This window comes from Pantherophis guttatus, chromosome 7 (assembly GCF_059756535.1).
Source record: "Pantherophis guttatus breed Tessera chromosome 7, ASM5975653v1, whole genome shotgun sequence".
NCBI lineage: Eukaryota > Metazoa > Chordata > Lepidosauria > Squamata > Colubridae > Pantherophis > Pantherophis guttatus.
This window is the reverse complement of record NC_142069.1, coordinates 9,192,321-9,220,113: the sequence shown is the minus strand read 5'-3', so window position 1 is coordinate 9,220,113 and position 27,793 is coordinate 9,192,321. Positions and strand designations below refer to the sequence as shown.

The following is a 27,793-nucleotide window of genomic DNA, read 5'->3' as shown; positions in this document are numbered from 1 at the left end:
ATGTGCCCCAAAGCCTCAAAAATGGGCCAGAAAAGCCTCAAAAATAGGCCAAAAAAGCCTCAAAAACGGGCAGAAAAAAGCCTTGAAAACGGGCAGAAAAAGGCCTTGAAAATGGGCAGAAAAAAGCCTCGAAAACAGGCAGAAAAAAGCCTTGAAAACGGGCAGAAAAAAGCCTTGAAAACGGGCAGAAAAAAGCCTTGAAAACGGGCAGAAAAAAGGGTGGAAAAAGGCAGAAAAAAGGCTTGAAAAAAGGGTTGAAAATGGGGCTTGTGGAGGCCAAAAACTTTTTGTTGTTGTTTTCCTCTTCTAAATTTAGATGCGTCTTAAAGTCCCGTGTGTCTTATATAGTCCAAAAAATCCGGTAGATAAATAGGACATGTTATGGGGAGTAAATTACATAGCCAAACATCTATGATTTAGTACAATATTACTTGGCAAGGATGACAGATGACTCAGATTTTCTACAGGGCAAACATCCAAGTATGTTGTCAGCCATGTCTCCTTGGAATATCTCCATGTGGATGCATTGTAACTCCGAAAGATTATTTTGGCTGAGATTAATGGAAGTTGTCACCCAGTATATCCGTTGTGAATTTGGCAAATCTTGGTCTGAAATGCTTTGATGTTTTCTGTTTACCTGAGTAAAAAAAAAAAAACAGAAGGAAATAATGTTATCATTGACAATGGGTATTTTTAGTCTTCAGTAATATGAATAATAATGGATCTTTCACTCTTTCTGCATTACTCTGAGGTTGGGCTGGTTCCCTCATGCCTATTTAATTTAATTTTAATTCCATTGCTTTTGCATTTAGTTAGAATTTTTTTTCTTTTAATGAGCCCGTAATCCCTTGCGGGGTGGTGTCTGAGCAACTGAATGGAGCTGAGTGTTTTACTGGCCAGATGCCTTTCCTGTTGCCAAAGCGGAGTTTTTTTTCCAGCAGATATATTCTCATTGTGCCCGGAGAGAGAAATATCTGCCTCTACCTAGGATCGAACTCACAGCCTCCTGATTGTAAGGCCAGAGCTCCACCTCTAGGCACACCGCACCGCTCATTCATTTAGTTAGAATGCCATTGAAAAAAAAATGACTTATGACTATTTTTCACACTTACAAAGGCTAAAAGGATAGAGGCAAACGCCCACAGAAGACAATATTGTAGCACAAGGTTCAACTACAGTGTCCTTGGCGCTCTCTGAGCTTGGCTATTTTCTTGCACATATTTTATTATACCCAACTAGTAACATCATCAAAACTACACCGATCAGTGCTACATTGATGGTGTTGCCTAGTTGGGTAATGAAATGTCTTCAAAAAACCAACCAAGCTCAGAGAGCAACAAGGACCCCACAATATTGCAAATAATTTAACTTTGTTACATGTAGGGCTCTAAAGCTGATAACCAGCACCTTGAATTGCACCTGAAAAGCAATTGGGACCCAATGCTGGTGAAGCAGCCCTGGTGTGACTCAGATAATGACAGGGTACCCAAAACGGTACATTCTGGACCAGCTGAAAGCTTCTGGATTGTCTTCAAGGGCAGCCCCATGTAGAGTGCATAGATGCCTAACATGCTTATAATTAGTTATTTTTCTAGCTAGCTTTTAAATTTTTTCTAGCTTTTAAATTACTTTTTTAAAAAAGTTTTGCATTTACTTATTGGTTTTAATTGTTAGGGGGGCATGATGGCTCAGTGGTTAAAGACGTTAAGCTTGTCCGCTGGAAGATCAACAGCCCAGGTTTGAGAACTGCGTGACGGGGTGAGCTCTCGTTCCTTGCTCCAGCTCCTGTCCATCTAGCAGTTTGAAAGCATGCAAATGCGAGTAGATAAATAGGTACCACTTCGATGGGAAGGTAACAGCCTTCTTCCCACTTCAGCATACAGGGAAAGCATTTATCTTTACCTAATTTTAATTATTAATAATCACGATTGATTAATCATTATTCAATCATTATTTATTGAATTCCTTTTTTTTTCTTTTCAGAAAAAGGCAGCTGACCATCCAAACCGTACTCCTTCCATCTGGTTAGCGATGTATCGGGCGTTTGGGCGCCCCATTCTCCTCAGCAGCACCTTCCGCTATTTAGCAGACCTTCTGGGGTTTGCTGGACCGCTTTGCATTTCAGGCATCATTGACAGTTTATCCACCAATCCAGGCAATTCTACAGGCAACAATACCAGCAATGTAAGTTAACCATTCCAGCAGGTATAATGGTCTAGACTATTTATTTGTGTATTTGCCTCTGGATGTCCTTAATCAGCATTTCCTCCTCTTTCCTGCCTCTGCTCATCCGTTTTTTCATCCTGGGAAAAACCTGGGGTTACGGATGCAGGAATTGGGTAGATTTAATCTGGTGAAAAGAAGGACGGGGGGTGGGGGACATACCAGAGACGCGGTGGCTTAGTGGCTAAGATGCTGAGCTTGTCGATTGAAAGGTTGGCAGTTCAGCAGTTCAAATCCCTAGTGCTGCATAACGGGGTGAGCTCCCGTTACTTATCCCAGCTTCTGCCAACCAAGCAGTTCGAAAGCGCGTAAAAAATGCAAATAGAAAAATAGGGACCACCTTTGTGAGAAGGTAACAGTGTTCCGTGTTCCTTTGGCATTTAGTCATGCCTGCCACATGACCACGGAGATGTCTTCGGACAGCGCTGGCTCTTCGGCTTTCAAACGAAGATGAGCACCGCCTCCTAGAGTCAGGAAGAACTAGCACATATGTGCAAGGCGAGCCTTTACCTTTACTTTTTAATCTGGGGATCAATTTATTTTCTACGGCATCAAATGGCAGAAGACGCAATGGATGGAAACTAATCAAGGAGAGAAGCAACCTAGAACTAAGGAGAAATTTCCTGATAGTGAGAACAATTCATCAGTGGAATGACTTGCCTTCAGAAGTTGTGGGTGCACCAACATTGGAGATTTTTAAGAAGAGATTGGACAGCCATTTGTCTGAAATAGGATAGGGTTTCCTGCCTGAGCAGGGGATTGGACTAGAAGACTTCCAAGGTCCCTTCTATCTTTGTTACTTAAATTTAGAATAACCTTCCTGAATTGAAATATAGTACTGAAGAGACTAGTGTACAATTGCTCTATTACTTGATTCATATTCTCTATTTAGGTCAGATCTGTCCAACCTTGGCCACTTTAAGATTTGGGGACTTCAACTCCCAGAATTCCCCAACCAGCTGTTCTGACCTAGGCTTCCTAAACCACGAAGCAGACTCCTTGTCCCGACAAAAAAGCCCTTTTTATTAAGTTACTGTGAATTCCTCTCATTCACATCCAGCAAAGTCTTTCAAGGGAGAATATACAGTCACAGACCTTAATCTGGCTTGGAGAGCTGCCAGGCCAATATCTTCAAAACTTGGCAAGGAGTCACGACCCAATTAAGCGAACTAATTGTCTCCTGCAAACTCCCCTCCCCTTCGCTCCTCTTTATTCCCTATGGGAGGGGCCATTCACCGTCCACCTGTGGCTTTACTCCTGAGTCGATCCTTGTTCCTTAGCTGTTCCCTTCTGGCAGCTCTGCACATGTGCACACTGGGAACAGGCTCCAGCTGTTCTTCTGCCCCACTGATGTCTGACTCCGAAGGCAGCTGACAACTGTCAGACGGCCCTGACCCCATCTCTGCCTCTGGTGCAGAGCCCTCATCAGAGCCTTCCTCAGACTCCAGGACTGGCCCATGTTCCTCCCCAACCTCCTCACTGTCTGAATCTGCACCAGCTCTGCTGGCCGCTGGCGGGCCACAACAGAAAGTGTATATCTACCCAAACACATATATAACACAGATATACACATGGTCTGCTGGCGGACCACAACACTAGCCAACTCTGGGAGTTGAAGTCCACAAGCCTTAAAGTTGCCAAGGTTGGATACAGTTGAAGTAGGTGATGGTCATAATTGTTCCTTTCATGGTTGGAGAATGCTTTCAAAGCTTTCTGAAGTGGCTTCTTTCTCTTCACTCCAAAGACATCTACAGAGCCATTCCTCACCTCAAGAGATTTCCTCAAAGACAATTATGTCCTGGCTGTTCTCCTCTTCCTGGCGCTTATCCTACAGAGGACATTTCTCCAGGCTTCCTATTACGTTACCATAGAAACTGGCATCAACCTACGAGGAGCTTTACTGGTGAATAGTGACTTTAATTTCATCCCCTTGTAGGCTTTGACAAGGATTTTAATCAGGGGTGGGCTTCAAAAATTTTAGCAAGGGGTTCTCTGCCCGGTTGCTGGGCAGGCATGGCCATGGTGGGTGTGGCCTAGTCGGCCTCCTACACCATGAAGGAAGGGTGTTTTTGCCCTCCCCAGGCTCTAGAGGCTTTTCTCAAGCCTCCGGGAAGGCGAAAATGGCCTTCCCAGGTTCTGGAGGCCATAAATGGGCCTGGATGTCCAGTAGGCCTGTTTTTTACCTGCCCCAAGCCTCTGTGCATGCCCTGCACTTACCTGCATCCAAAACGGGCTGCGGGGGGACTCCTGGGAGGGGAGGGGTGGGCCAGGAGTGGTATTTGGGGGTCTCCAAACTGCACAGAATCTAAGATGGACCATTTTATAAACCAGCCTTCCATGAAACGATGCTCCCTAGACTGATGAGTAGAAAGTTCCAGAATTTCAGAGGAATGGTCCCAACGTATGGTTCTAAAATTTTAAACTGGAACTACAGCGCACATGATGGCTCCCTTACATTGTGATGAGCTTGTACCAGTTGTGATTTCTGATGCTGAAATTCCAAATACTCACTGGTGTTTTTCTTGCTTCTTTTCCTAGGCAATGATCTACAACAAAATCCTGAGGCTTTCCACATCTAATTTGTCCATGGGAGAGATGACATTAGGACAGATCAATAACCTGGTTGCCATAGAAACAAACCAACTTATGTGGTTCTTGTTCCTGTGTCCCAACTTGTGGGCTATGCCCGTTCAGGTAGAGCATCGAAGTAAGGGCCAAATTTTTGGAAAAAGCAACAGATTTAATTTTGATTGAGTGTTTTGGAGAGAGAATATATGACTGAAACTGAAGGATTCCCAGCCCTTAAAAAGAGTCCCATCCTCACTGATACGATGAAGAATAGCAAGTTCATTTTTACCTCAGATAGTATGGAATAAGTCAGTGTTTTAAAATCTTGGCAACCTGAAGATGTCTGGACTTCAGCTCCCAGAATTCCCCAACCAGTATGCTGGGAGTTGAAGTCCACACCTCTTAAACTTGCCAAGGATAAGAAACTCATGAATAACCTACAAATTACATTAACTTTACAATGTACAGGTAATCCTTGACTTATAACAACTCGTTTAGTGACCATTCAAAGTTACAATGGCACTGAAAAAAGTGACTTACGACAGTTTTTCACACTTATGACCATTGCAGCATCCCCATGGCCATGTGGTCAAAATTCAGATGCTTGGCAGCTGACTCATATTTACAACAGTTAAGAGTGTCCAGTGATCCATGCGATCTGCTTTTGCAATCTTCTGACAAGCAAAATCAATGAGTAAGCCAGGTTCACTTAACAACCAGATTACTAATTTAACAAATGCAATGATTCAATTAACAGCTGTGGCAAGAAAGGTCATAAAATGGGGCAAAACTCACTTAACAAATGTTTCACTTAGCAACAGAAATTTTGGACTCAATCGTGGTCATAAGTTGAGGACTACCTGTACTCTGGAGTTATGGTATTCAGTTCCCATAATCCTCAATTAACAAACATTGTTCATGGTTGAAGCTTGTAGTGTAACATTTCCCAGAGTGAATTAAATTAAATTTAAAAAGAATAAATAACAATAGCACCCTGCCAACAAAAGTGTGTATAGTTGTCATTGGCAACTATATCATGTATTTTTGTGTATCAAGTCACAAGTGATTAATAACTGTGTTTCAATCCAAAATCCTGAGTGATTAATAATAATGTACCCTCTTGTTGGTAAAATACATGACTTGTTGAGATATCCTCTAAAGATGTTGTCCTTACTTAAACTGTGGTTTAAGACTGACAGGAATTCTTAAAAACTTTAATGGAATTGGGGAGACGGGCAGACCAGATGCTATATGCTGGTGTATGCTGATGACATCTGTATGCCTCATCTGATTTCAGAGACACACAAATCTAGTATTCAGTTTGATTATTGTATAAACTGAAATAAATCAGATTTGATCCTAATGAAGGCAGTCCTCAGCTTATGACTTTAATAAAGCCCGTCCACTACGGTTGTAAGTTGTGACAGTCATAAAGTGGGTTACTCACATAACTGACCGATTTTGTGCAAGCTCAGGGTTTCAACTCCTGCCTTCAAGGCATTAAAAAGGATAAATAGCAATAGCACCGTGCCAACAAAGTGCGTATAGTCAAAGCTATGGTTTTCCCAGTTGCAATGGATGGCTGTGAAAGTTGGACCATAAGGAAGGCTGAGAGACAAAGAATTGAGGCCTTTGAACTCTGGTGCTGGAGAAGACTCCTGCGAGTCCCTTGGACTGCAAGGCGATCCAACCGGTCAGTCCTAGAGGAGATCAACCCTGACTGCTCTTGAGAAGGCCAGATCCTGAAGAGGAAACTCAAATCCTTTGGCCACCTAATGAGAAGGAAGGACTCACTGGAGAAGAGTCTAATGCTGGGAAAGATGGAGGGCAAAAGAAGAAGGGGACGACTGAGAACGAGGTGGCTGGATGGAGTCACTGAAGCAGTAGGCGTGAGCTTAAATGGACTCCTGGGGATGGTAGAGGAGAGGAAGGCCTGGAAGAACATTGTCCATGGGGTTGCAATGGGTCAGACATGACTTTGTGACTAACAACAACAAGCAATAGCACTTAGACTTATATGCTGCTTCACAGTGCTTTGCAGCCCTCTCTAAACAGTTTACAGAGCCTTGGTGGCGCAGCAGACTAAAGTGCTATTAAATAGCACCAGCTGCCTGCAATTACTGCAAGTTCAAATCTCACCAGGCTCAAGGTTGACTCAGCCTTCCATCCTTTCGAGGTAGGTAAAATGAGGACCCAGATTGTGGGGGCAATAAGCTGACTTTGTATAAAAAAGAACACCGCTTAGGGGGGCCCCCGAAAGCCCTACTAAGCAGGTATATACAAAAGTATGAAGGCTATTGCTTAACACATTGTAAGCTGCCCTGAGTCTCCGGAGAAGGGCGGCATATAAATCAAGCCAATAAATAAATAAATACAGATTCAGCCTATCACCCCTAACAATCTGGGTTCTCATTTTACCGACCTCTGAAGGATGAAAGGCTGAGTCAACCTTGAGCCGATCAGGATCGAACTGCCAAACTGCTGGCAGCAGAAGTAGCCTGCAGTACTACATTCTAACCACTGTGCCACCATGGCGGTTTACAAATGTCAGCATATTGCTTCCAGCAATCTGGGTCTTCATTTTATCAACCTCGGAAGGATGGAAAGCTGAGTCAATCTTGACCCAACCAGGATCGAACCCCTGGCAGTGGAATGCAGAGTTTGGCTGCAATACTGCATTCTAACCAGGGGTGGGTTCTACTTACCTTTACTACTAGTTCGCAACGGGATCGTGTGTGCGCCAATGCTTTGCTCTTGCGCCCGCCAAGCTTCTACACATGTGCAGAAGCTTTTGCGCATGTACAGATTGCCTATGATGACATCCAGGGCAGTGGGCGGAACCTCCCACCACTTTTACTACCGGTTCTTGTGAACTGGTCCGAACCGGGGGCAACCCACCAGTGATTCTAACCACTGCGCCACCACAGTGGTTACCGTAGAATAAACCTTCCCTTGTGTTGAACTCATCTCCAGATGATTTGGTACACATGCACATATAGCTAAAGTATTTGGGGTACCACATCAGGAGAGCATTCCCATCTGAAAGATGCAGATGCTGCAACAGTTGGAGGTACCATAGTCCATTCACCCCCATGTGCTTTAAGTTGTAACCTTCATATGATTTGCCCAGCTCTAATACCTAAATATTTGTTAACTTTTAAAATTGTAAACCACGCCTAAAACATGGCAGATCTTTCAAAAACTATAAGAGTGGCTTTTCCTTTTTTTAATCGTTCCAACATCTGGAGCTGTTTTTACATCTCCAGTCAAAAATCGGTGCAGTTACATGCAAATATCTAAGTCCTTCTCCTTTCCCCTATTTTTTGTAGATTATTATGGGAGTGATCCTACTCTACCACTTACTGGGAAGGAGTGCGGTGGTGGGGGCTGCTGTGATCTTACTGCTGGCTCCCATCCAGTATTTCATCGCAACCAAGTTGGCCGAGGCCCAAAAAAGTACTCTTGTAAGTTATTCTTGTTTCATTCTATTTGTGTTTTTTTTAATGTGAGTTGCCAAAAGTTCTTCTTCTTGAACCAGAGCACATGTGTCATTCAAATTTGTCTTAATCTCAAAACCAAGATGTTGTCCAATCAAGCTGATGCATACAGCACAGAATGACAGAGTTGGAAGGGACCTTGGAGGTCTTCTAGTCCAACCTCCTGCTCAAGCAGGAAACTCTATACCATTTCAGACAAATTGTTCTCCAATCTCTTCTTAAAAACTTCCAGAGATTAAGAGATTAAGGCAGGGGTCTGCAACCTTAAACACTCAGAGAGCCATTTGGACCTGTTTCCCACAGAAAAGAAAACACCGGGAGCCACAAAACCCTTCCCGTGCCTGACGATTTCTTGAGCGGCCACAAAACTGGCATATGTAATCGAATTAAATGTTCTGTTTTCTTCTGAAACTTTTCTTTTCTTGGATTTATCCATGGTTGGCCTACTGGGGGTTGAAAAGCTCAATAAATCGTGTGCCAGCGGGTGTCGCACATTGGCGGTTGTGATGCATATTTTGAGTGACAGGGAGCCTCAGCAGAAGGGTCAAAAGAGCCACATGCGGCTTCAGAGCTGCGGTTGCTGACCCCTGGATTAAGGAGAGGCATAGAATCCAAGTAACAAGTATTAGTACCACTTTATAAAGCCTTAGTAAGGCGACACCTGGAATACTGCATCCAGATTTGGTCACCACGTTACCAAAAAGATGTTGAGACTTTGGAAAAAGTGCAAAGAAGAGCAACTAAGATGATTAAAGGCCTGGAGACTAAAACAAATGAAGATTTGTTGGCTTATACATCCTGTCACTTCAAGTCAGTGTGATCATGGTAGCTGAGGATGATGGCAATTGTCGTTTGACACATGGGTATATATCAGCCTGAGAAAGGCAGACCTCAAAGACATAAAGGCCGTTTTCTCATAAAATTCTGTCATTGACTCCAGTAGTTTTTTCCCCCTTAAAATGACATTAATCAGTAGTAGGATTCAAATCCCGGCGCTACCAGTTCGCTATTGGGAGCCTGTGGGCACGGGCGCGCAATTTGCGAGTGTGTGGCACTCCTGCACATGCACAGGTTTTACGCATGTGCACAGTGTTTTTGATGACGTCTGGGCAGGTGGGCGGAGCCTCCCACCTCTGCTGCTACCGGTTTGCCCAAACTGGGGCGAACTGGTAGCAACCCACCCCTGACATTAGTACCATTTTATTTTTCTGCATCTCTTTCCTTTTTATGGAACAAGGAATATTCTACAGAGAGGCTGAAGAAGACCAACGAAATATTAAAAGGCATCAAACTCTTAAAGTTATACGCCTGGGAGCACGTCTTCTGTCAAAACGTGGAAGATACACGGATGAAAGAACTAACTAGTCTCAAAACGTTTGCTCTTTATACGTCTCTTTCCAGTAAGTAGTTGTTGACATTGTATTGGTCTGCCTTATTTAATTTCTTTATTTGATATTAACTGCTATCCAAAGACTAACAGAGGGTGGCTTCTTTAGGGAGGTTCATAAATTTTGTGTTTTGGTTTTTTTTAAAACAGAAAACTATCTTCAAGCGGTGGCATGCCTCGGCCCCCATGACTCTTCTCGTCTCCCCGGCTGTCCAGAGTCTCAGAGCCCAGGCCTTAGACTGATGTTGTGCAACGCCAGGTCCGTGGTTAATAAGGCCCCCCTCATTTGTGAGCTAATACAGGAGGGGGGTGCGGACCTGGCAGGTATTACAGAGACCTGGTTGGGCCAAGAGGGGGGGGGTCCCCCTCGTAGAGATGTGCCCACCAGGTTTCCGCGCATTCCATCAGCCAAGGGCCCAGGGCAAGGGTGGGGGGGTGGCGGTCATTATAAAGGAAGGTCTTGATCCGAGGGAGGCCACTGTACCTCAGATAGCCGGATGTGAGTCTCTCCTGGTGAAGTGGGGCCATGGGATGCAGGTGGGCCTGCTGATCGCGTACCTGGCTCCCTGCCACGTGACAGCGGCCCTGCTCGAGCTTCTCAACGTTATTGCCGGGGTGGCGGTTGATACCCCCAGACTTTTGGTCATGGGGGATTTCAACCTGCCATCTACCGGTGGGGCATCTGGGATGGCTCGGGAGTTTATGGCTTCCATGACAGCCATAGACCTGACACAATTAATTCATGGCCCCACTCACGTGGGAGGACACACTCTGGACTTGGTTTTTATCTCTGGTCAGTGGCGGAGTGGTCTGGATATAGGGGATATAGTTATTGAACCCCTGTCATGGTCAGACCATTCTCTCCTGAGACTGGACCTTTCGACCGCTGCACCCCACTGCAGGGAGGCGGAACCGACCAGGTGGTTCCGCCCCAGGCACCTGATGGATCTTGATAGGTTCCAGAGGGAGCTTGGGCCAGTTCCTGAAACTCTGGCTCACGACTCGGCTGAAGATCTGGTGGCTGCCTGGGATAGGACAGCCGCCGGTGCTCTGGACCGAGTCGTGCCTTTGCGGCCTCTGACCCAACGCCGAACCTGCCCGGCCCCTTGGTTTTCCGAGGAGCTGAGGGAGATGAAGCGCCGGAAAAGACGCCTAGAGAGTGGTTGGAGGGCTAGTCGCTCTGAATCCGACCGAACACTAGTTAGGTCTCATATTAAGACCTATCTAGTGGCGATAAAAGCGGCAAAGCGTAACCACTTTTCCGCTCTTATTGCATCGGCAGATAACCGCCCAGCCGCCTTGTTTAGGGTGACCCACTCCCTCCTATATCAGGGAGCGCGGGAAGACCCCTTGCAAGGGCAGGCTGAGGATTTTGCACAGTATCTGCACGATAAAATCGCTCAGATTCGGGAAGGCTTGGACTCTGACTGGGTAGATCCCGGCGGGGTGACTGAGGCTGGTCTAGAGAATGTTACCTGGGATGAGTTCGACCCTGTGACTCCTGAGGACGTGGACAGGATCCTGGGGAGGTTAAACGCAACCACATGTTTATTGGACCCGTGCCCCTCCTGGCTGGTACTGGCCACCCGGGAGGTAACACGAGGCTGGCTCCAGAGGATCATAAATGCTTCTCTGAGAGAGGGTTTCTTGCCTCCCGCCTTGAAAGAGGCGGTGGTGAGGCCCCTCCTCAAGAAGCCTTCTCTGGACCCGGCCGTTTTGGCAAACTATTGTCCGGACTCCAACCTTCGCTTTGTTGCGAAGGTTGTGGAGAGTGTGGTTGCGTGACAGCTCCCACAGTTCCTGGATGAAACCGTCTATCTAGATCCGTGCCAGTCCGGCTTCAGGCCTGGGTACAGCACGGAGACGGCATTGGTCGCATTGGTGGATGATCTCTGGAGGGCTCGGGACAGGGGTTGTTCCTCTGTTCTGGTCCTGTTAGACCTCTCAGCGGCTTTTGATACCATCAACCATGGTATCATGCTGCGCCGGCTGGAGGGACTGGGGGTGGGAGGCACCGTGTTGCGGTGGTTCTCCTCCTATCTCTCTGACCGGTCGCAGTCTGTGTTGGCAGGGGGTCAGAGGTCGACCTCGAGGCGCCTTGCTTGCGGGGTGCCGCAACGGTCGGTCCTCTCGCTGCTCCTGTTCAACATTTATGTGAAGCCGCTGGGTGAGATCATCCGTGGTTTTGGGGTGCGATGCCATCTGTACGCTGATGACACTCAGCTGTACATTTCCACCCCAGACCACCCCAATGATGCCCTCGAAGTGTTGTCCCAGTGTCTGGAGGCCGTGCGGGTCTGGATGGGGAGGAACAGGCTTCGGCTTAACCCTTCCAAGACCGAGTGGCTGTGGATGCCGGCGTCCCGGCATAGCCAGCTGGTGCCATCGCTGGCTATTGGGGGCGAGTCACTGACCCCCACAGAGGGGGCTCGCAACTTGGGCGTCCTCCTGGACACACGGCTGTCTTTAGAAGAGCATATGACGGCCGTGGCCAGGGGGGCTTTTTATCAGGTTCGCCTGATACGCCAGTTGCGCCCCTTTCTGGATCGGGACTCCTTGTGCACAGTCACTCATGCCTTGGTTACGTCATGCCTGGACTACTGTAATGCTCTCTACATGGGGCTCCCCCTGAGGAGCACCCGGAGGCTCCAGCTGGTGCAGAATGCGGCCGCGCGGGTGATTATGGGAGCGACGTGGCGCTCCCACGTAACACCTCTCCTGCGCGAGCTGCATTGGCTCCCGGTGGTCTTCCGGGTGCGCTTTAAGGTGTTGGTTCTCATCTTTAAAGCGCTCCATGGCTTAGGGCCAGGGTATTTGCGAGACCGCCTGCTGCTACCGATAACCTCCCACCGGCCAATACGCTCTCACAGACAGGGCCTCCTCGGGGTGCCGTCGGTCAGGCAATGTCGGCTGGCGGCCCCCAGGGGGCGAGCCTTCTCTGTGGGGGCACCCGCCCTGTGGAATGAGCTGCCTCCTGGAATACGATTGATCCCGGACCTCCGGACCTTCCGTAAAGCCCTGAAGACGTTTTTATTTCATCAAGCCGGCCTAGCCTAAATGGTTTTTTAATTGGGATTTTAAATTTTATGGATTTGGGGTTTTAAATTTGGGTAGCCAATGATTTAATTCTTTTAATTATCTTAACTTTTGCATTTGTATGTTTTTTAATTTTGGCTGTTCACCGCCCTGAGTCCCTTCTGGGAGAAGGGCGGTATACAAATTAAATTAATAAATAAATATAAATAATAAAATTAACTCATGTTTTGTCACAGAAAGATAAGAATTCAGTCTACAGCAATACTGAGTGCATCAGAGAGCCAATCTGGTCTAGTGGTTAAGGCACCAGGCTAGAAACCAGGAGACTGTGAGTTCTAGTCTGGCTGTACCCATGAAAGCCAGCTGGGTGACTTTGGGCCAATCACCAGGAGATTGTGGGTTCTAGTCCCGCCTTAAGCATGAAAACCAGCTGGGTGACTTTGGGCCAATCACCAAGAGACTGTGGGTTCTAGTCCCGCCTTAAGCATGAACGCCGGCTGGGTGACTTTGGGCCAATCACCAGGAGACAGTGAGTTCCAGTCCTGCCTTTGAAAGGCAGAACTGGCTGAGTGACTTTGGGCCAGTCCAACTCACCTCACAGGATTGTTGTTGGGGCAGGGAAATAGGAGGAGGCTATTTTGGCTCAGGAATTCTGGGAGTTGAAGTCCATCAGTTGCCAAGTTTGGAGAGCCCCAGTTTAGTCCCTGAATTTGATGCTCTAATCTTCGCCAATGCAATCCTGGGCTGTATCAACAGAAGGAAAGACATCAAGATCATGAGAAGCCATAATACCATTTTATACTACAGTAGTGAGGCCACACTTGGAATGTTGCGTAGAGTTCTTGGTCGCCATGATACAAAATAGACGTTGAAACCCTGGAAGATGTGCAGAGAAGACCAACAAAGATGATAAAGGGTCTGGAGGAGGCTAAATTGTATGATGAACAGTTGCAGGAACTAGGAATGTCCAACTTAACCATTTGACCAGGCTGCTATAAGGTCTCCTGCCTTGAGGAGGGGATTGGACTAGAAGATCTCCAAGCTCCCTTCCAGCCCTATGTAAGTAGAACCCACCCCTGCTCCTATTTGTCTGCTACAGAATATATTCTGTAGCAGACAAATAGGAACAGGGGTGGGTTCTACTTACATTTACTACCGGTTCGCATTGCAGATCACCTATGATGACGTCCAGGTCAGTGGGCAGAGCCTCCTGCTGGTTTTCCTACCGGTTCTTGCGAACCGGTCTGAACCGGGGGCAACCCACCACTGAACTAGAGTCTATGGGAATGATGGAGAACCTTTTCGGCACTGGTGTGTGTGCATGCATGCTCGTCAGGGCCGCGACCAGGAAGAGGAGCTGCCCGGGGGGGGGGGGCATGTGCGTGCCGGATAAGATACTTCTGGTTTCCAGTGCATGCATGTGCGCCAGCCAGCAAGTCTTCTAGTTACTGCTGCGCATGCTCATGTCAGAAAACGGAAGACCATCTCTTCCGGTTTCCAGCACTGCCGCACGCACAAAGGGCAGCTGATTGTCGCATGCGCATATGCGCCAGAAACCCGGAAAAGGAATGGGTGACGCCACGCGTGCCAGGCGACATGGCTCCACATGTCACTTCGGGCATGCCTGCCATAGGTTCGCCATCACAGGTCTATGGGGACACGTTTGCTATTGTTTAGGTTAGTTTAGCTTCTGTTTATTTCTAAAATTCAATTTCCTCTCCGTTTCAACTCTGAACAGAGGAATCGCACGCAGTGAAAATGTTATGTTTCCCACATGTCTGTATTCATTTTTCAGCCTTGTGACACTTCCTGTGTCCCAGAATGAAGTTTATGAGTTAATATTTCCCTTGACTAAGGAAAAAAAAAGAGACCCCAATCCAGTAAAAATGATCTCCTGACCTCTTTTTGCTTTTCTCATACCCTGAGATGCGTGGCAACCGTCTCCAAATAATTCCGAAGGGTTCCTTTTAAACTTGGTGACATGAGTTGGGTTTACATTAGCAATTACTGAGACCACGTCTATGAAAGCATGATAAATGGGTTTGTTTGTAGTTTTAAGGAGCTCTCTAGGGCTTCAGCTAATACACCACCATAATTTCAAATAATTCCTTTTCTCACAGAGTTGCATTTAAAACATTCAAGGTCTTTTGGGAATATGTTCTCCGATGCAATAAAATATACAAACTGTAAAATATTTCCAGTTTGTTTTTGTTTGATGTGAAAAGAATTTTTTTCCCTGTTAAGGAGAAGTCCAGTATTTTTTTTAAAATTTTCTGGCAGAAAATAATATTGAAACATTGTGCTGTACAGATTCTGAAATATTTGGCATATCCAATGAATGGATGGTTTGTGTTTATTTTTTTTTCCCACAGTTTTTATGAATGCAGCTATACCTATTGCAGCTGTTCTCGCGGTAAGAATGATTTTTGGGAGTAGGTGGGTTGATGCATGTCAATGTAAAATATATACTTGGGATCTTTATTTTTTCCAATAATCTCTATTTCTTGAAATATAAATCAGGCCGTTTTGGTGTCCAAAGAGTAGAAATCTGATTTTAGCAAGGATTGGAGTCAATTTGGTCCAGTGGTTAAGGCAACCAGGCTAGAAAACAGGAGGCCATGAGTTCAAGTCCTGCCTTAACCATGAAAACCAGTGACTTTGAACCAATCACCAGGAGAGCGTGAGTTCTAGTCCCACTTTAGCCATGAAAGCCAACTGGGTCGCTTTGGGCCAGTCCGTCTCTCTCAGCCTTACGCCACCTCACAGGTTGTTGTTGTGTGAGGAAAATAGGAGGACGAAGGTTTGTTGGCTATGTTTGACTAACTTGCAAAAATAATAAAGGCGAGATAAATAGAATTAGTGGAGCAAATTTTATACTTATCGCAATAAAGAAGGTTTCTCTACAGGAAATACGTTATAATGACGAGCAAAGTCCAGCACTTAAAAACTACCATAGGGAAGATCTATGAATCCAAGGAATAAAGGCAGAGGGGCATCTATATGCCAGATATTTCTTAAATGATGTGAATTCTATCCCTTTTTTGTATCGATGCAACATCACAATGCATATACAAAAGGGACACAGCTTGCCTTGCTACAGGGCAGTGTGTTCCTTTTACCGAGGGGGAGAGCCTTCTCTGTGGGGGCACCCGCCATCTGGAACGAGCTCCCCCCGGAGATACGGAGGATCCCGGACCTGCGCGCTTTCCGCCGTGCCATCAAAACATTTCTTTTCCAGCAGGCCGGCCTGGCCTAACCTCTCTTTTAAACTTTTTAAAATTCTTAAATTTTAAATTAGTCTTATGAATTGGGGTGTTTTAAATTTTGTTTTTCGGGCCAATTATTTAATTGTATTTTAATGGTTTTTTAACATTTGTATTATATGTATTTTATTTGGCTGTTCACCGCCCTGAGTCCTTCGGGAGTAGGGCGGTATACAAATTCAATAAATAATAATAATAAAAAAATAATAATACCAGTTTGCAGTTTTGATGTACGTTCAATTTACATCCATAGTTCTTGAAAGGAAGGGTGTGTGAATAAGGCTAGCAACGAATTTGAATTTGATTTCTCGTACAGTCCTCTGCAGCTCGTTAAAGCAGCTCTATTTCCCCCTGAGTGACAGCTGCTGTAGAGGACCCTGATTTAAAGACACTTCGTGGGGATACATAGATACAGGAGAGGAGAAGGTTTAGAAGCTGATAGCTGCAGAAATATGGAGGTCATCCCACCACCTAGGTAGAAAATGTAAAGAACAACATCAAGTGGTCTTTGAATTGAGTTTAAGATCTCATGCTTTCTTTGCCTCCTACCTGTATCTTCTTTTCTTGATCTACCAGACTTTTGTGACCTACACATATGCTGAAGATGCACAGCTGACTACAGCTCAAGCTTTTGCGTCTCTCTCGCTGTTTCACATCCTGGTCACACCCTTGTTCCTGCTGTCCACCGTTGTTAGATTTGCTGTCAAGGCCATCGTAAGGTAGGTGATATAATGCTTTAAAACAGAGCAGTTACAATTTAACCAACAAACTATATTGAAATAGACTAGACTAGACTAGACTAGACTAGATTAAGGATAGGATAGGATAGGATAGGATAGGATAGGATAGGATAGGATAGGATAGGATAGAATAGAATAGAATAGAATAGAATAGAATAGAATAACAAGAGTTGGAAGGGACCTTGGAGGTCTTCTAGTCCAACCCCCTGCTCAAACAGGAAACCCTACACCACTTCAGACAAATGGTTATCCAATATCTTCTTAAAAACTTCCAATGTTGGAACATTTATAACTTCTGGAGGCAAGTTGTTCCACTGATTAATTGTTCTAACTGTCAGAAAATTTCTCCTGGGTTCTAGGTTGCTTCTCTCCTTGATGAGTTTCCATCTTGTCCTGCCCTCAGGTGCTTTGGAGAATAGCTCGACTCCGGTGGTGAAATCTAAATTTTTTTACTACTGGTTCTGTGGGTGTGGCTTGGTGGACGTGGTGTGGCTTGGTGGGTGTGGCAGGGGAAGGATACTGCAAAATCCCCATTTCCTCCCCACTCCTGGGGGAAGGATATTGCAAAATCTCCATTCCCACCCCACTCTGGGGCCAGCCAGAGGTGGTATTTGCTGGTTCTCCAAACTACTCAAAATTTCCACTACCGGTTCTCCAGAACCTGTCAGAACCTGCTGAATTTCACCCCTGCTTGACTCCCTCTTCTTTGTGGCAACCCCTGTAAATTGGGGTTTGCCCAATGGGACAACCTCACCGTTATGCCTTCTTCCAAATAAGTGGACCTGTTGAGATCACGGAACATTCCTGATATTTCTTCAAAGAGTGGATTCCCATGACCATCTTCATCATTGTGACTGCATGTATGAATGCAGTATTACGAGAGCTTGACAAGTAGTCCTCGACTTACAAGCACAGTTGACCCCCAAAATTTCTATTTGCTAAGCAAAATTTGGATGCTTAGCAACTGATTCATATTTATGACGGTTGCAGGTTCCCGGGGTCATGTGATCACCTTTTGTGACCTTCTGACAGGCAAAGTCAATGGAGAAGCCAGATCCAGTTAACAACCGTGTTATTAATTTAACAACCGCAGCATTTCACTTAACAACTATGACAAGAAAGGTTGTAAAATGCGGCAAAACTCATTTCACAACTGTCTTGCTTAGCAATGAATATTTTGGACTTAACAATTGTAAGTCCAGGATTATCTGTATATCAGAAAAGACGTATTGTGACAAGCAGAATAAATAAATAAGCATCATTTATTTGATCCCCAAATTACATTTCTGTTAAACACCTTTTATGCAGTTTTTTTCCCCCCCATAACTTCTGTTCATACATCATGGTCCATATCTTGAATATTTACAAAATGTTCATAGCTGGGAATCGTACCAGAATAAATGACGCTATTCAGTCTACTTATCTGACCAAATTTGTGGCTTGTCCAATAAACCTGATTTGTTCAGTAAATGTGCCTTATCACTGGAAGTTTTTTAGATGATTAATTCTTCTTGGGATGATCCCCCCCCACCCCCCCAATGCTCTGCGTACGTTCAAGCATGGATGCCCCATGGCAGCTGATACTTAGAGACAAAATCATTCAACAATTACGGATGGAGCTAAGATGGAGGACAGGCTGTAAAGAGCTCTTCCAAAAGTAAATTAGGTTTTTCTTAGACACAGCTCCGTTCTTTTGTTTAATTTTAGCTTTTGTTCTTCACCCGAAATGTCTCTGAATGTCTCTGCATCAGAGAACATTCTGGAAAAAAATATGGATGCTGGAAAAAAAAAGTATAACAAACTGATAAAAAAGACTCATGCCTTATTTTTTTCAAATCCCACAAAATCAGTTGGGTGGGAATGCGCAAAGAAACCACAAGAAACCTAGACAAAAGCTCCTTTTTAAATTCTAAACATGGTATTTTGTTCTTCTTCCTTCCAAACAGTCCAAAAGAAAAGAAAAGAAAAAATAAATCTTAATGTTGTATAAAGGAACAAGATTCCTCACTGTGTGCGCGCTATATTTAGCATCCTGTAATTCCAAAAACCAGCAGGTCCATTGCATTGTGGGTAGTTCAGATGAAGAGGTTCAGTGTTTGCCAAGACAAAGCTCAACTTTTTCAAAGATTAATTTTCTCTGTTTTGCCCTTAACAGCCAAAATAATTGCAGGAGGATAAATAATGTTTGGCGCTTCATTTCCTTCTACATCAATTAATTATATTTACCAATAATAATAAACCAAATAATTTCCCCCATATATTCCTCCAAACCATAACTTAACCATTTCTGCTTTCAACACAATATACAATTAATAGCATCTCAATTATTACAGTTCCCTAGTTAAATAGACCTTTTTTTCTTTTGTGTTTTAAAATCTTGAACTCTCCTATTTTGCCCGAAATTTCCCATTGTTTGCACCTACCTTTTTGGTGAGCAAAAAGAAAAAGAAATCTCTCTCCCTGCCTCATTTTGTCACCTTGCAGCAGAGCCTGCTTTACTTTCAGTTTCGTTTTAGCTAGGGGAAAAAAAAATCTGCTCCAGCACTCTTTGCAGCAAGCAAAGAGCTTGCAAAACAAGAGCTTGCAAAAGAGCCTGCTCAAAACAGCTGAGAGCAAATCAGCTGAGAGTCGGGAGGCCGACCTAATCAACTTGTGCTAATTAGCCTATGCTGAAGCTGAGTGGGGCTGTTTTTTCTTGCTGTTTGCTTGCAAGGAGGTAACTGCCTACTGGAAGTAGGGAAAAAGGCTGTTTCCTGCCTCCGGAGGGCCTCCGGAGGGGTGGTGAAGGCCATTTTCACCCTCCTCAGGCTCCTAGAAAGGCTCTGGAGCCTGGAGAGAGAGAAAAATGGGCCTACCGGGCCCACTGTGCCATCACATGCCAGGAGCGGGGAGGGGGGGCAGCGGAAGGGAGCGTGCACATGCATGGGGGCGGGGTGTATAGAATCATGGGTGTGGGCATGCGTGCACACGATCCTCCTCCCCCCCCCCGCCGGCTCCTGGCACACTATGGCAAAAAGTTTAACCATCACTGCCCTCTACCATTCCGGACAAATGGTTATCCAATCTCTTCTTAAAAACCTCCAGTAATGGAGCGCTCACAACACCATAAAAGTATCTTAACAATTTTGTGTGTTATCACTAGTTTTTTTCTTTCTTTCTGTTTTCTAGTGTGCAGAAATTAAATGAATTTCTCTTAAGTGATGAGATCGGAGATGACAGCTGGAGAAATGGAGAGACCCCATTGGCATATGAATCGTGTAAAAAGCACACAGGACTAGTAAGGGATTCTTCTTCTACTACTACTACTACTACTACTACTACTACTACTACTACTATACTACTACTACTACTACTTCTTCTTCTTCTTCTTCTTCTTCTTCTTCTTCTTCTTCTTCTTCTTCTTCTTCTTCTTCTTCTTCTTCTTCTTCTCCTTCTTCTTTTATTTTAAGCTTCAAAATATATTACAGATTTAAGTCTACTGATAGCCAATTCCCCATATTATTTTTTATAAGAACTCTGGAGACTACAGAATGGTCTCACTTAAATGAATGAGGTTCTTAACAGTAAAAAAATAATGCTACATTTTAATAGCTAAGAACTGATTATTAATTTTGATAATTAATTGCAAAGTAACATAAATATAGAAGACTGGGCTGTCCCCAGATTAATTGAGGTTTAGGTTTAGGCACTACATGATTTTAATTAATTAATTAATTAATTTTATCAGATTTCTATACCGCCCTTCTCCTTTCGGACTCAGGGCGGTGAACAGCCAAAGTAAAACACTTGTACACAAAAGTTAAAATAGATTTAAAATAATTAAATGAGTTTGGCCCATAATTTAAAACATTTCAATTTAAAACTAATTTCAAATTTTAAAAGCCCAACATAAAATCAGGACAGCCCGGCTAACTGAAAGAAGTAGGTTTTAAGGGCCCGACGAAAAGTCCGGAGGCCTGGGATCACTCGTATCTCTGGGGGTAGATTGTTCCAGAGGGTAGGTGCCACCACAGAGAAGGCTCTCCCCCTGGGGGTCGCCAGCCGACATTATCTGGCCGACGGCACCCTGAGGAGGCCCTCTCTGTGGGAGTGAACTGGCCGGTGAGAGGCAATTGGTGGCAGAAGACGGTCCCGTAAGTACCCCGGCACTAAGCCATGGAGCGCTTTAAAGGTGATCACCCACACCTTGAAGCACACCCGGAAGTCCACCGGAAGCCAATGCAGCTCGCGCAGGAGAGGAGTCACATGGGAGCACCCCGTTGCTCCCTAATCCCTCGCGCGGCCGCATTAATGATTCTGGAAAGCTCACAATGTCAAACAACAAAATTAAAAGCTACAATACAATATAAATAAATAACACTCGGGCAATGATTGCTCTAGGGCAGTGTTTCGTAACCTTGGCAACTTTAAAATGTATGGACTTCTACTCCCAGAATTCCACAGTCAGCATACTGGCTGGGGAATTTTGGGAGTTGAAGTATATTTTAACGCTGCCAAGCTTGAGAAACATGGCGGTTTTTTATCAGGTCTCATTGAACTGTATCTATTATTTCAGTAGAGGTGAAAATGTTTTATAAGGCAGATTGCTAGCTGAATAATCAGTCTTTCTCTTTTTTTTCATCTGGACTTTGGACCAGCAGTGATGAAAACAGACCACTAAGTATCTTGATTTAAAAGAACTTAGGGAACATGAAACAAGATCTGATCCATTCCAGGAAAGAAGATGCGGGAAAGAACCTAGATAGGAAGTCCTCCACTTACCACCATAACTGAGCCTGGAATCTTAGTTGCTGAGCGAAGCAAATGTTAAGAGAGATGCCACATGATTGCTTCACTCAACAACTGCAATCCTGGCACTTCTGGTTATGGTCATTAAGTGATTGCACAAGTCATTAAATGGACAGAGTGAGTGGTGCATTGGCCTAGACGTGGAGCTCTCACTTCACAATCAGGAGGCTGTGAGTTCAATCCTAGGTAGAGGCAGATATTTCTCTCTCTCTGGGCACAATGAGAATATATCTGCTGAACAAAACTCCTCATTGGCGACAGGAAGGGCATCCGGCCAGTAAACACTCAGCTCCATTCAGTTGCCCAGATTCCACCCCGCAAGGGATTATGGGATCATTAAATGACCAAAAATTATTTTTTTTTAATGGACAGAGTCCCAGGTAATGAAGATCGAGTGCCGGTGGAGGGCAGGAACCTGGGAAGCTTTACCTGAGCTGAAAAACCCACTGAAATTCAGCATTAGGCCTTTCAGGGCTTCCCCCATCTGCCTGAGATACCCTGTGTTACTTAACTTATTGTGCTGCCTCTCTGTTCTCTGCTTAGATTTGACTCCCTCTTGTCTCTAGGGCTGTGATGGCGAACCTATGGCATGGGTGCCACAGGTGGCACACAGAGCCATATTGGTGGGCATGTGAGTGTTGCCCGAGCTCAGCCCCAGCACACATGCATACACCGGCCAACTGATTTTCAGGCCTTCTGGTCCCACCAGAAGTCGGAAAACTGGCTGTTTCCGGCCTCCAGAAGGCCTCCAGGAGGATGGGGAAGGCTGTTTTTGCCCTCCTCAGGCTCCTAGAAAGCCTCTGGAGCCTGGAGAGGGGGAAAAATGGGCCTACCGGGTCCACCGTGCCATCGCATGCCAAAAGCAGGGTGAAGTGGGGGGAGGTCACATGCGCATGCACGGGAGGGCAAGGCACATTGAATTATGGATGTGGGCACCCACACCTGTGACCCACCCCGCTCCCCCAGCTTTTGGCACATGACGGCAAAAAGGTTAGCCCTCATTGCTCTAGGGGCTGACTGAAAGAATTGACTGCCAAAAGATATCGCCTCCCCTTCATATGTGGAAGGAAATGCCTTTGGCAGGGGTGCGGCAACGTTGCGCAAATTATCTGGATCTGAACTATATTTCTGCCCCTCCCCATAGGAGGATGTCAGATTCCCTCATTAGGCAGCTCTTTCAGCAATCCCCAAGAGATGAGAGAGGGTGTCCTCTTGGCGGGCAGCAACAGCTTGCAATCTTCTCTGCCATCTTCCCCATCGACTTTCTGGGGAAGCTGGCAGAAGAGCCAGCTTGCAAATAGCAATCGCTTGATCCCAGGGCGTTTGGTAACCAGTCATAAATTCGAACCCGGGTGCCAAACATCCAGATGGCGATCATGTACATTGCCGGGAAGGAAGGCGTGACATTTTATGGCATCTCAAAGTACTTTATAGCAGCGATGAAATCTGAACCGGTTCGCTGGCCGCGCATACACGCCATGCACCAAACGTGAGCTACGCACATGCATGCACAGTGCGCATCAAACACGAGCTGTGTATGCACACATGCAGTGCGCACCAAAAGGAGGCTCGGGAAGGTAAGTAGAACAGCGCGGGGTGTGTGTGATCAGCTGTGGTGCGTGTGGTAACCTTTTAAAAAACTTTTTAAAAGCATTTTTTACTACTGGCTCGGGCGAATAGGTAGTAAAAAATGCTTTAAAAAAGTAAGAAACAGGTTCCGATGATCACACAGCAAGGCTGTGATCGTCGGAGCCTTTTTTTATTATTTTTTTTAAAAGCATTTTTTTACTACCAGTTCCAGTGAATAGGTAGTAAAAAAATGCTAAAAAAGTACAAAGAAAGTTCCGACGATCACGCATCGCTCAGCTGATTGTCGGAACTTTTTTTTTTTAACATTTTTTTACTACCGGTTCGGCGAACCCATAGCATTTTTTACTACCGGTTCAGGCAAACCGGTCCAAACCGGTAGCATTTCACCCTGCTTTATAGGCTGTAAAAAAAAACCCTTTCTGAGGTTGTTGTTTTGATAATATTGAAGTTATCGTCTTTGGTAATCAGGTGGAGGTAAAGCCCTTTCTCCTTTCTTCATTTCTTTTTGTCCATGTCTGAAGCATCCCAAAGCCATCAACCGGAAACAGCCCTTGAGACACCAGCTGGATGGCTATGATCAACCGCAAAGGATATCCACTCAACATCTAACCATCGATGAGTGTGCTATCAAGGTGCCTTGTGTTTTAAAGTAGAGCGATCAATCCAATATTTTCTCATCAAACCTTAAGTGTGTTTTCTGATAATCCAGCTGAGATGGACCTTCTGTAGTTAATTTCCATCCTGATCTGGAAGCAGGTGTCCTTCAACGTGGGGATGTCTAATATCTTTGTCTTCACTTAAGATGAATCTCTGGTGTGGAAGATTCTATTGATTGATTGATCCCTCCCTCCCTCCCTCCCTCCCTCCCTCTCTCCATCCATCCAATTTATTGACTGTCCATCTTACCACAAGATAACTCTGGCAGCTTACAATATTAAAAAGACAAAATTATACAGGTGGTCCTTGACTTACGACAGTTCATTTCGTGACTGTTACAACGGCACTGAAAAAAGTGACTTAGGACTGTTTTTCATGCTTCCGACATTTGTAGCATCCCCATGATCATGTGATCAAAATTCAGATGCTTGGCAACTGGTTCATATTTATGACCGTTGCTGTGTCCCAGGGTCATGGCATCCCCTTTTGCGACCTTCCAACAAGCAGAGTCAATGGGGGGGGGTTGTTAAGCCAGATTCACTTAACAACTGGGTTACTAACTTATCAACTGCAGTGATTCACTTAACAGCTGAAGCAAAGAAAGGTCATAAAATGGGGCAAAACTCACTTAACAAATGCCTCACTCAACAACAGGAATTTTGAGCTCAGTTGTCGTCATAAGTTAAGGACTACCTGTATAAATAAAATGCTACAAAAGTATATAAAAGTACAAAATACAATAGCTGAAAGGTAAAGTCAATTTGCAAATAGGATGAGCAGAGGGAGGCGGGATTTAATATTAATCTATAAATCCCTTCCAACATGAAGCTGTCAGAGTTTGTTGCAGAAATAATCCAGAAAGCACACACAGGTAAACTGATTCAGCAGGGTTCATTAACTTCTTTATATACATAATAATACATGAAGTAAATTTACAATACCAATAGCAGATATCTTCCAACGTAGCAGTTACAAGCAAAACACAAGCAGACAATACAGCAGACAGAAAAGTTTGCAGCTTCAGAGCTCAGAGCTTAATACAAAGAGAGTCTCCTCTGTACAGGGCAGTTAAACTTCTGCACAGACTCAGTTGCTGCAGACTAAGACACCAGTCTGTCTCAGCTTCCAAACAGCCCTCATTGGCTGACTTAGTTGCTATGCCTATACATTGGCTGACCTTGTTACCATGTCCTATTCCAGTTGATGAACATACTCTGACAGAAGCCCCTCCTTTGGAGCCCCAAGCCAGCTGGCAGAACCAGGTCTTTAGGCTCTTATGGAAGGTCAGGAGAGTTGGAGCTGACCTTGCCCCATGGAGCAAGAAGTTTCAGAGGGTAGATGCAATGACAGAGAAAACTCTTCTGGACCCCACCTGCCGGACTACTCCGGCCAAGGGGCCCCACAGCCTGCCTTCTCTGCCAGCACAGGTGGGGCAAGCCAATCCCAATGGGATGAAATGGTCCCTTAAGCAGCGGTGGGTTTCAAATTTTTTTTACTACCGATTCTGTGGTTGTGGCTTGGTGGGCGTGGCAGGGGAAGGATACTGTAAAATCTCCATTCCTTCCGCACTCCAGGGGAAGATTACTGCAAAACCCCCATTTCCTCCCAATCAGCTGGGACTCGGGAGGCAGAGAATAGATGGGGGTGGGGCCAGTTAGAATTTTTACTACTGATTCTCCGAACTACTCAAAATTTCCGCTACCAGTTCTCCAGAACTGGTCAGAACCTGCTGAAACCCACCTCTGATGCTGCCTCTCTGTTCTCTGCTTAGATTTGACTCCCTCTTGTCTCTAGGGGCTGACTGAAAGAGTTACTGCCAAAAGATATCGCCTCCCCTTCATGTGTGGAAGGAAATGCCTTTGGCAGGGGTGCGGCAACATTGCGCAAATCATCTGGATCTGAACTATATTTCTGCCCCCCCATAGGAGGATGTCAGGTTCCCTCCCTAGGCAGCTCTTTCAGCAATCCCCAAGAGATGAGAGAGGGAGTCCTCATGGCGGGCAGCAACAGCTTGCAATCTTCTCTGCCGTCTTCCCCATTGACTTTCTGGGGAAGCTGGCAGAAGAGCCAGCTTGCAAATAGCAATCGCCTGATCCCAGGGCATTTGGTAACCAGTCATAAATTCGAACCCGGGTGCCAAACATCCAGAGGGCAATCATGTACATTGCTGGGAAGAATGTACCCACCTCTGCCCTTGAGGAACCAGGGCCCAGTCCATGAGTGAAGGGCTTTAAAGGTTATCACGACACTTTAAATTGCACTTGGAAACAGACCGTCAGCCAGATTTTTACCATAAAGGGTTTTTTTCCCCTTCATTTATTGCTTGTACTCATCTTCATTGAAAGGAATTGTTTTGTACTTAAACTGGCGTTCTAAATATTGGAAAGTTTTGGAAACCATGTTTATGATGTAGCACACCCATTTTTTTTAATTCCCTTGAGTATCTTTTACTCTTGTGGCATTTCAAAATCTCTTTTTGAAAAAGCTTTGTTATCCCAACCCGGTTTGTAAGAGTTACAGACATGCTTGCCTGTTAACCACAGCGTAATTATGACATGCATCTGTTTGCAGTTTCTAATGTGTGATATTATGCATTGCAGGTAACGAACGGGTACTTTTCCTGGGGAAGTGGGCTAGCCACATTATCCGATATTGATATCCGAATCCCAGCAGGTAAATAAATCTTGCATGTTCAACGCCATCGTGTTCAGCACATTTTATTTATTTATTTATTTATTTATTTATTTATTTATTTATTTATTTATTTATTCATTCATTCATTCATTCATTCATTCATTCAACTTATATACCGCCCTTCTCCCCAGGGGGACTCAGGGCGGTGGACAGTCAAACTTAAAACACGTATAGTACAAAAGTTAAGAAAAAACTAAAATAAATTAAATCATCGGCATTTCCAATTTAAAATCCAAGATCTGCAAAATCGAAAAGTTCCCAATTTAAAACCCAGAATCAATAAAATCGAAAATTTAAAAACCCCATTAAAACCATTTTAAGCTAGGCCAGCTTGTTGGAATAAATAAGTCTTCAGGGCCTTTCGGAAAGCGCAAAAGGCAATTTTAAATTGCCTCTAGATCAAGGGTGTCAAATTCGATTTCATTGAGGGCCGCATCAGGGTTGTGTTTGACCTCGGGGGGGGGGTGGAGTGGGCATGGCTAGGGTGGGCGTGGCCAGCTTGACATCCTGCAGCCCTCTGCCAGCAAAAATGGAGCCCCGGAGGGCCACACGCGGCCCTCCCGAGCTCCGTTTTTGCTGGCAGAGGCATCATGGCAGAGGTGGGTTTCAGCAGGTTCTGACCAGTTCTGGAGAATCGGTAGCGGAAATTTTGAGTAGTTCGGAGAACCAGTAGTAAAAATTCTGACTGGCCCCAGCCCCGTCTATTCTCTGCCTCCCAAGTCCCAGCTGATTAGGAGGAAATGGGGATTTTGCAGTAACCTTCCCCTGGAGTGGGGAGGGAATGGAAATTTTACAGTATCCTTCCCCTGGAGTGGGGTGGGAATGGGAATTTTACAGTATCCTTCCCCTGGAGTGGGGTGGGAAAGGAGATTTTACAGTATCCTTCCCCACCAAGACACGCCCACCAAGCCATGCCACGCCCACCAAGCCACACCCACAGAACCGGTAGCAAAAATTTTTGAAACCCACCACTGCACCACGGGCTGGTCCTTCGCTGTTTCCAGGGTGGCCCCGCGGACCAGATCTAAGTACCTCGTGGGCCAGATCCAGCCTGCGGGCCTTGAGTTTGACTCAAGATACTTACTCTAGATAGTTAGAGGCATGTAAAAAAATCGTGCATAGTTTGACTATAAAATAGTTTACAAATGACTCATAGTCACACAGATACTGATATGAGCAGCATATAGATCTGGTAGATATATAAATATATTAAAAGTGTCTTAAATTATAGTCATTTCTTCATTTTCTCGGACTAAGTCCGTGATGGCAAACCTGTGGCACGCGCGCCGTCATCCCAGGTCAAATCTCCGTGGCGTTTCTTTCGTGAGCTTCTGTTTCTCTGCAAACGAC

The 27,793-nt window shown here is 45.1% G+C and overlaps 1 protein-coding gene across 9 annotated transcripts in view; it reads left to right on the top strand.

The window, feature by feature from the left end:
• The window catches only part of ABCC9 (ATP binding cassette subfamily C member 9), a 124,417-nt gene that overhangs the window by 20,502 nt on the left and 76,122 nt on the right, over positions 1-27,793 (top strand). For all 9 annotated transcript variants that reach the window (XM_087872989.1, XM_087872985.1, XM_087872987.1 and 6 more), the window contains 10 exons: positions 1,984-2,184; positions 3,968-4,126; positions 4,762-4,917; positions 8,121-8,255; positions 9,526-9,688; positions 15,084-15,124; positions 16,551-16,693; positions 19,883-19,991; positions 23,614-23,724; positions 26,350-26,422. In XM_087872989.1, coding sequence (XP_087729115.1) covers positions 1,984-2,184; positions 3,968-4,126; positions 4,762-4,917; positions 8,121-8,255; positions 9,526-9,688; positions 15,084-15,124; positions 16,551-16,693; positions 19,883-19,991; positions 23,614-23,724; positions 26,350-26,422 — 1,291 coding nt within the window. The remainder of the gene's footprint in view (positions 1-1,983; positions 2,185-3,967; positions 4,127-4,761; positions 4,918-8,120; positions 8,256-9,525; positions 9,689-15,083; positions 15,125-16,550; positions 16,694-19,882; positions 19,992-23,613; positions 23,725-26,349; positions 26,423-27,793) is intronic.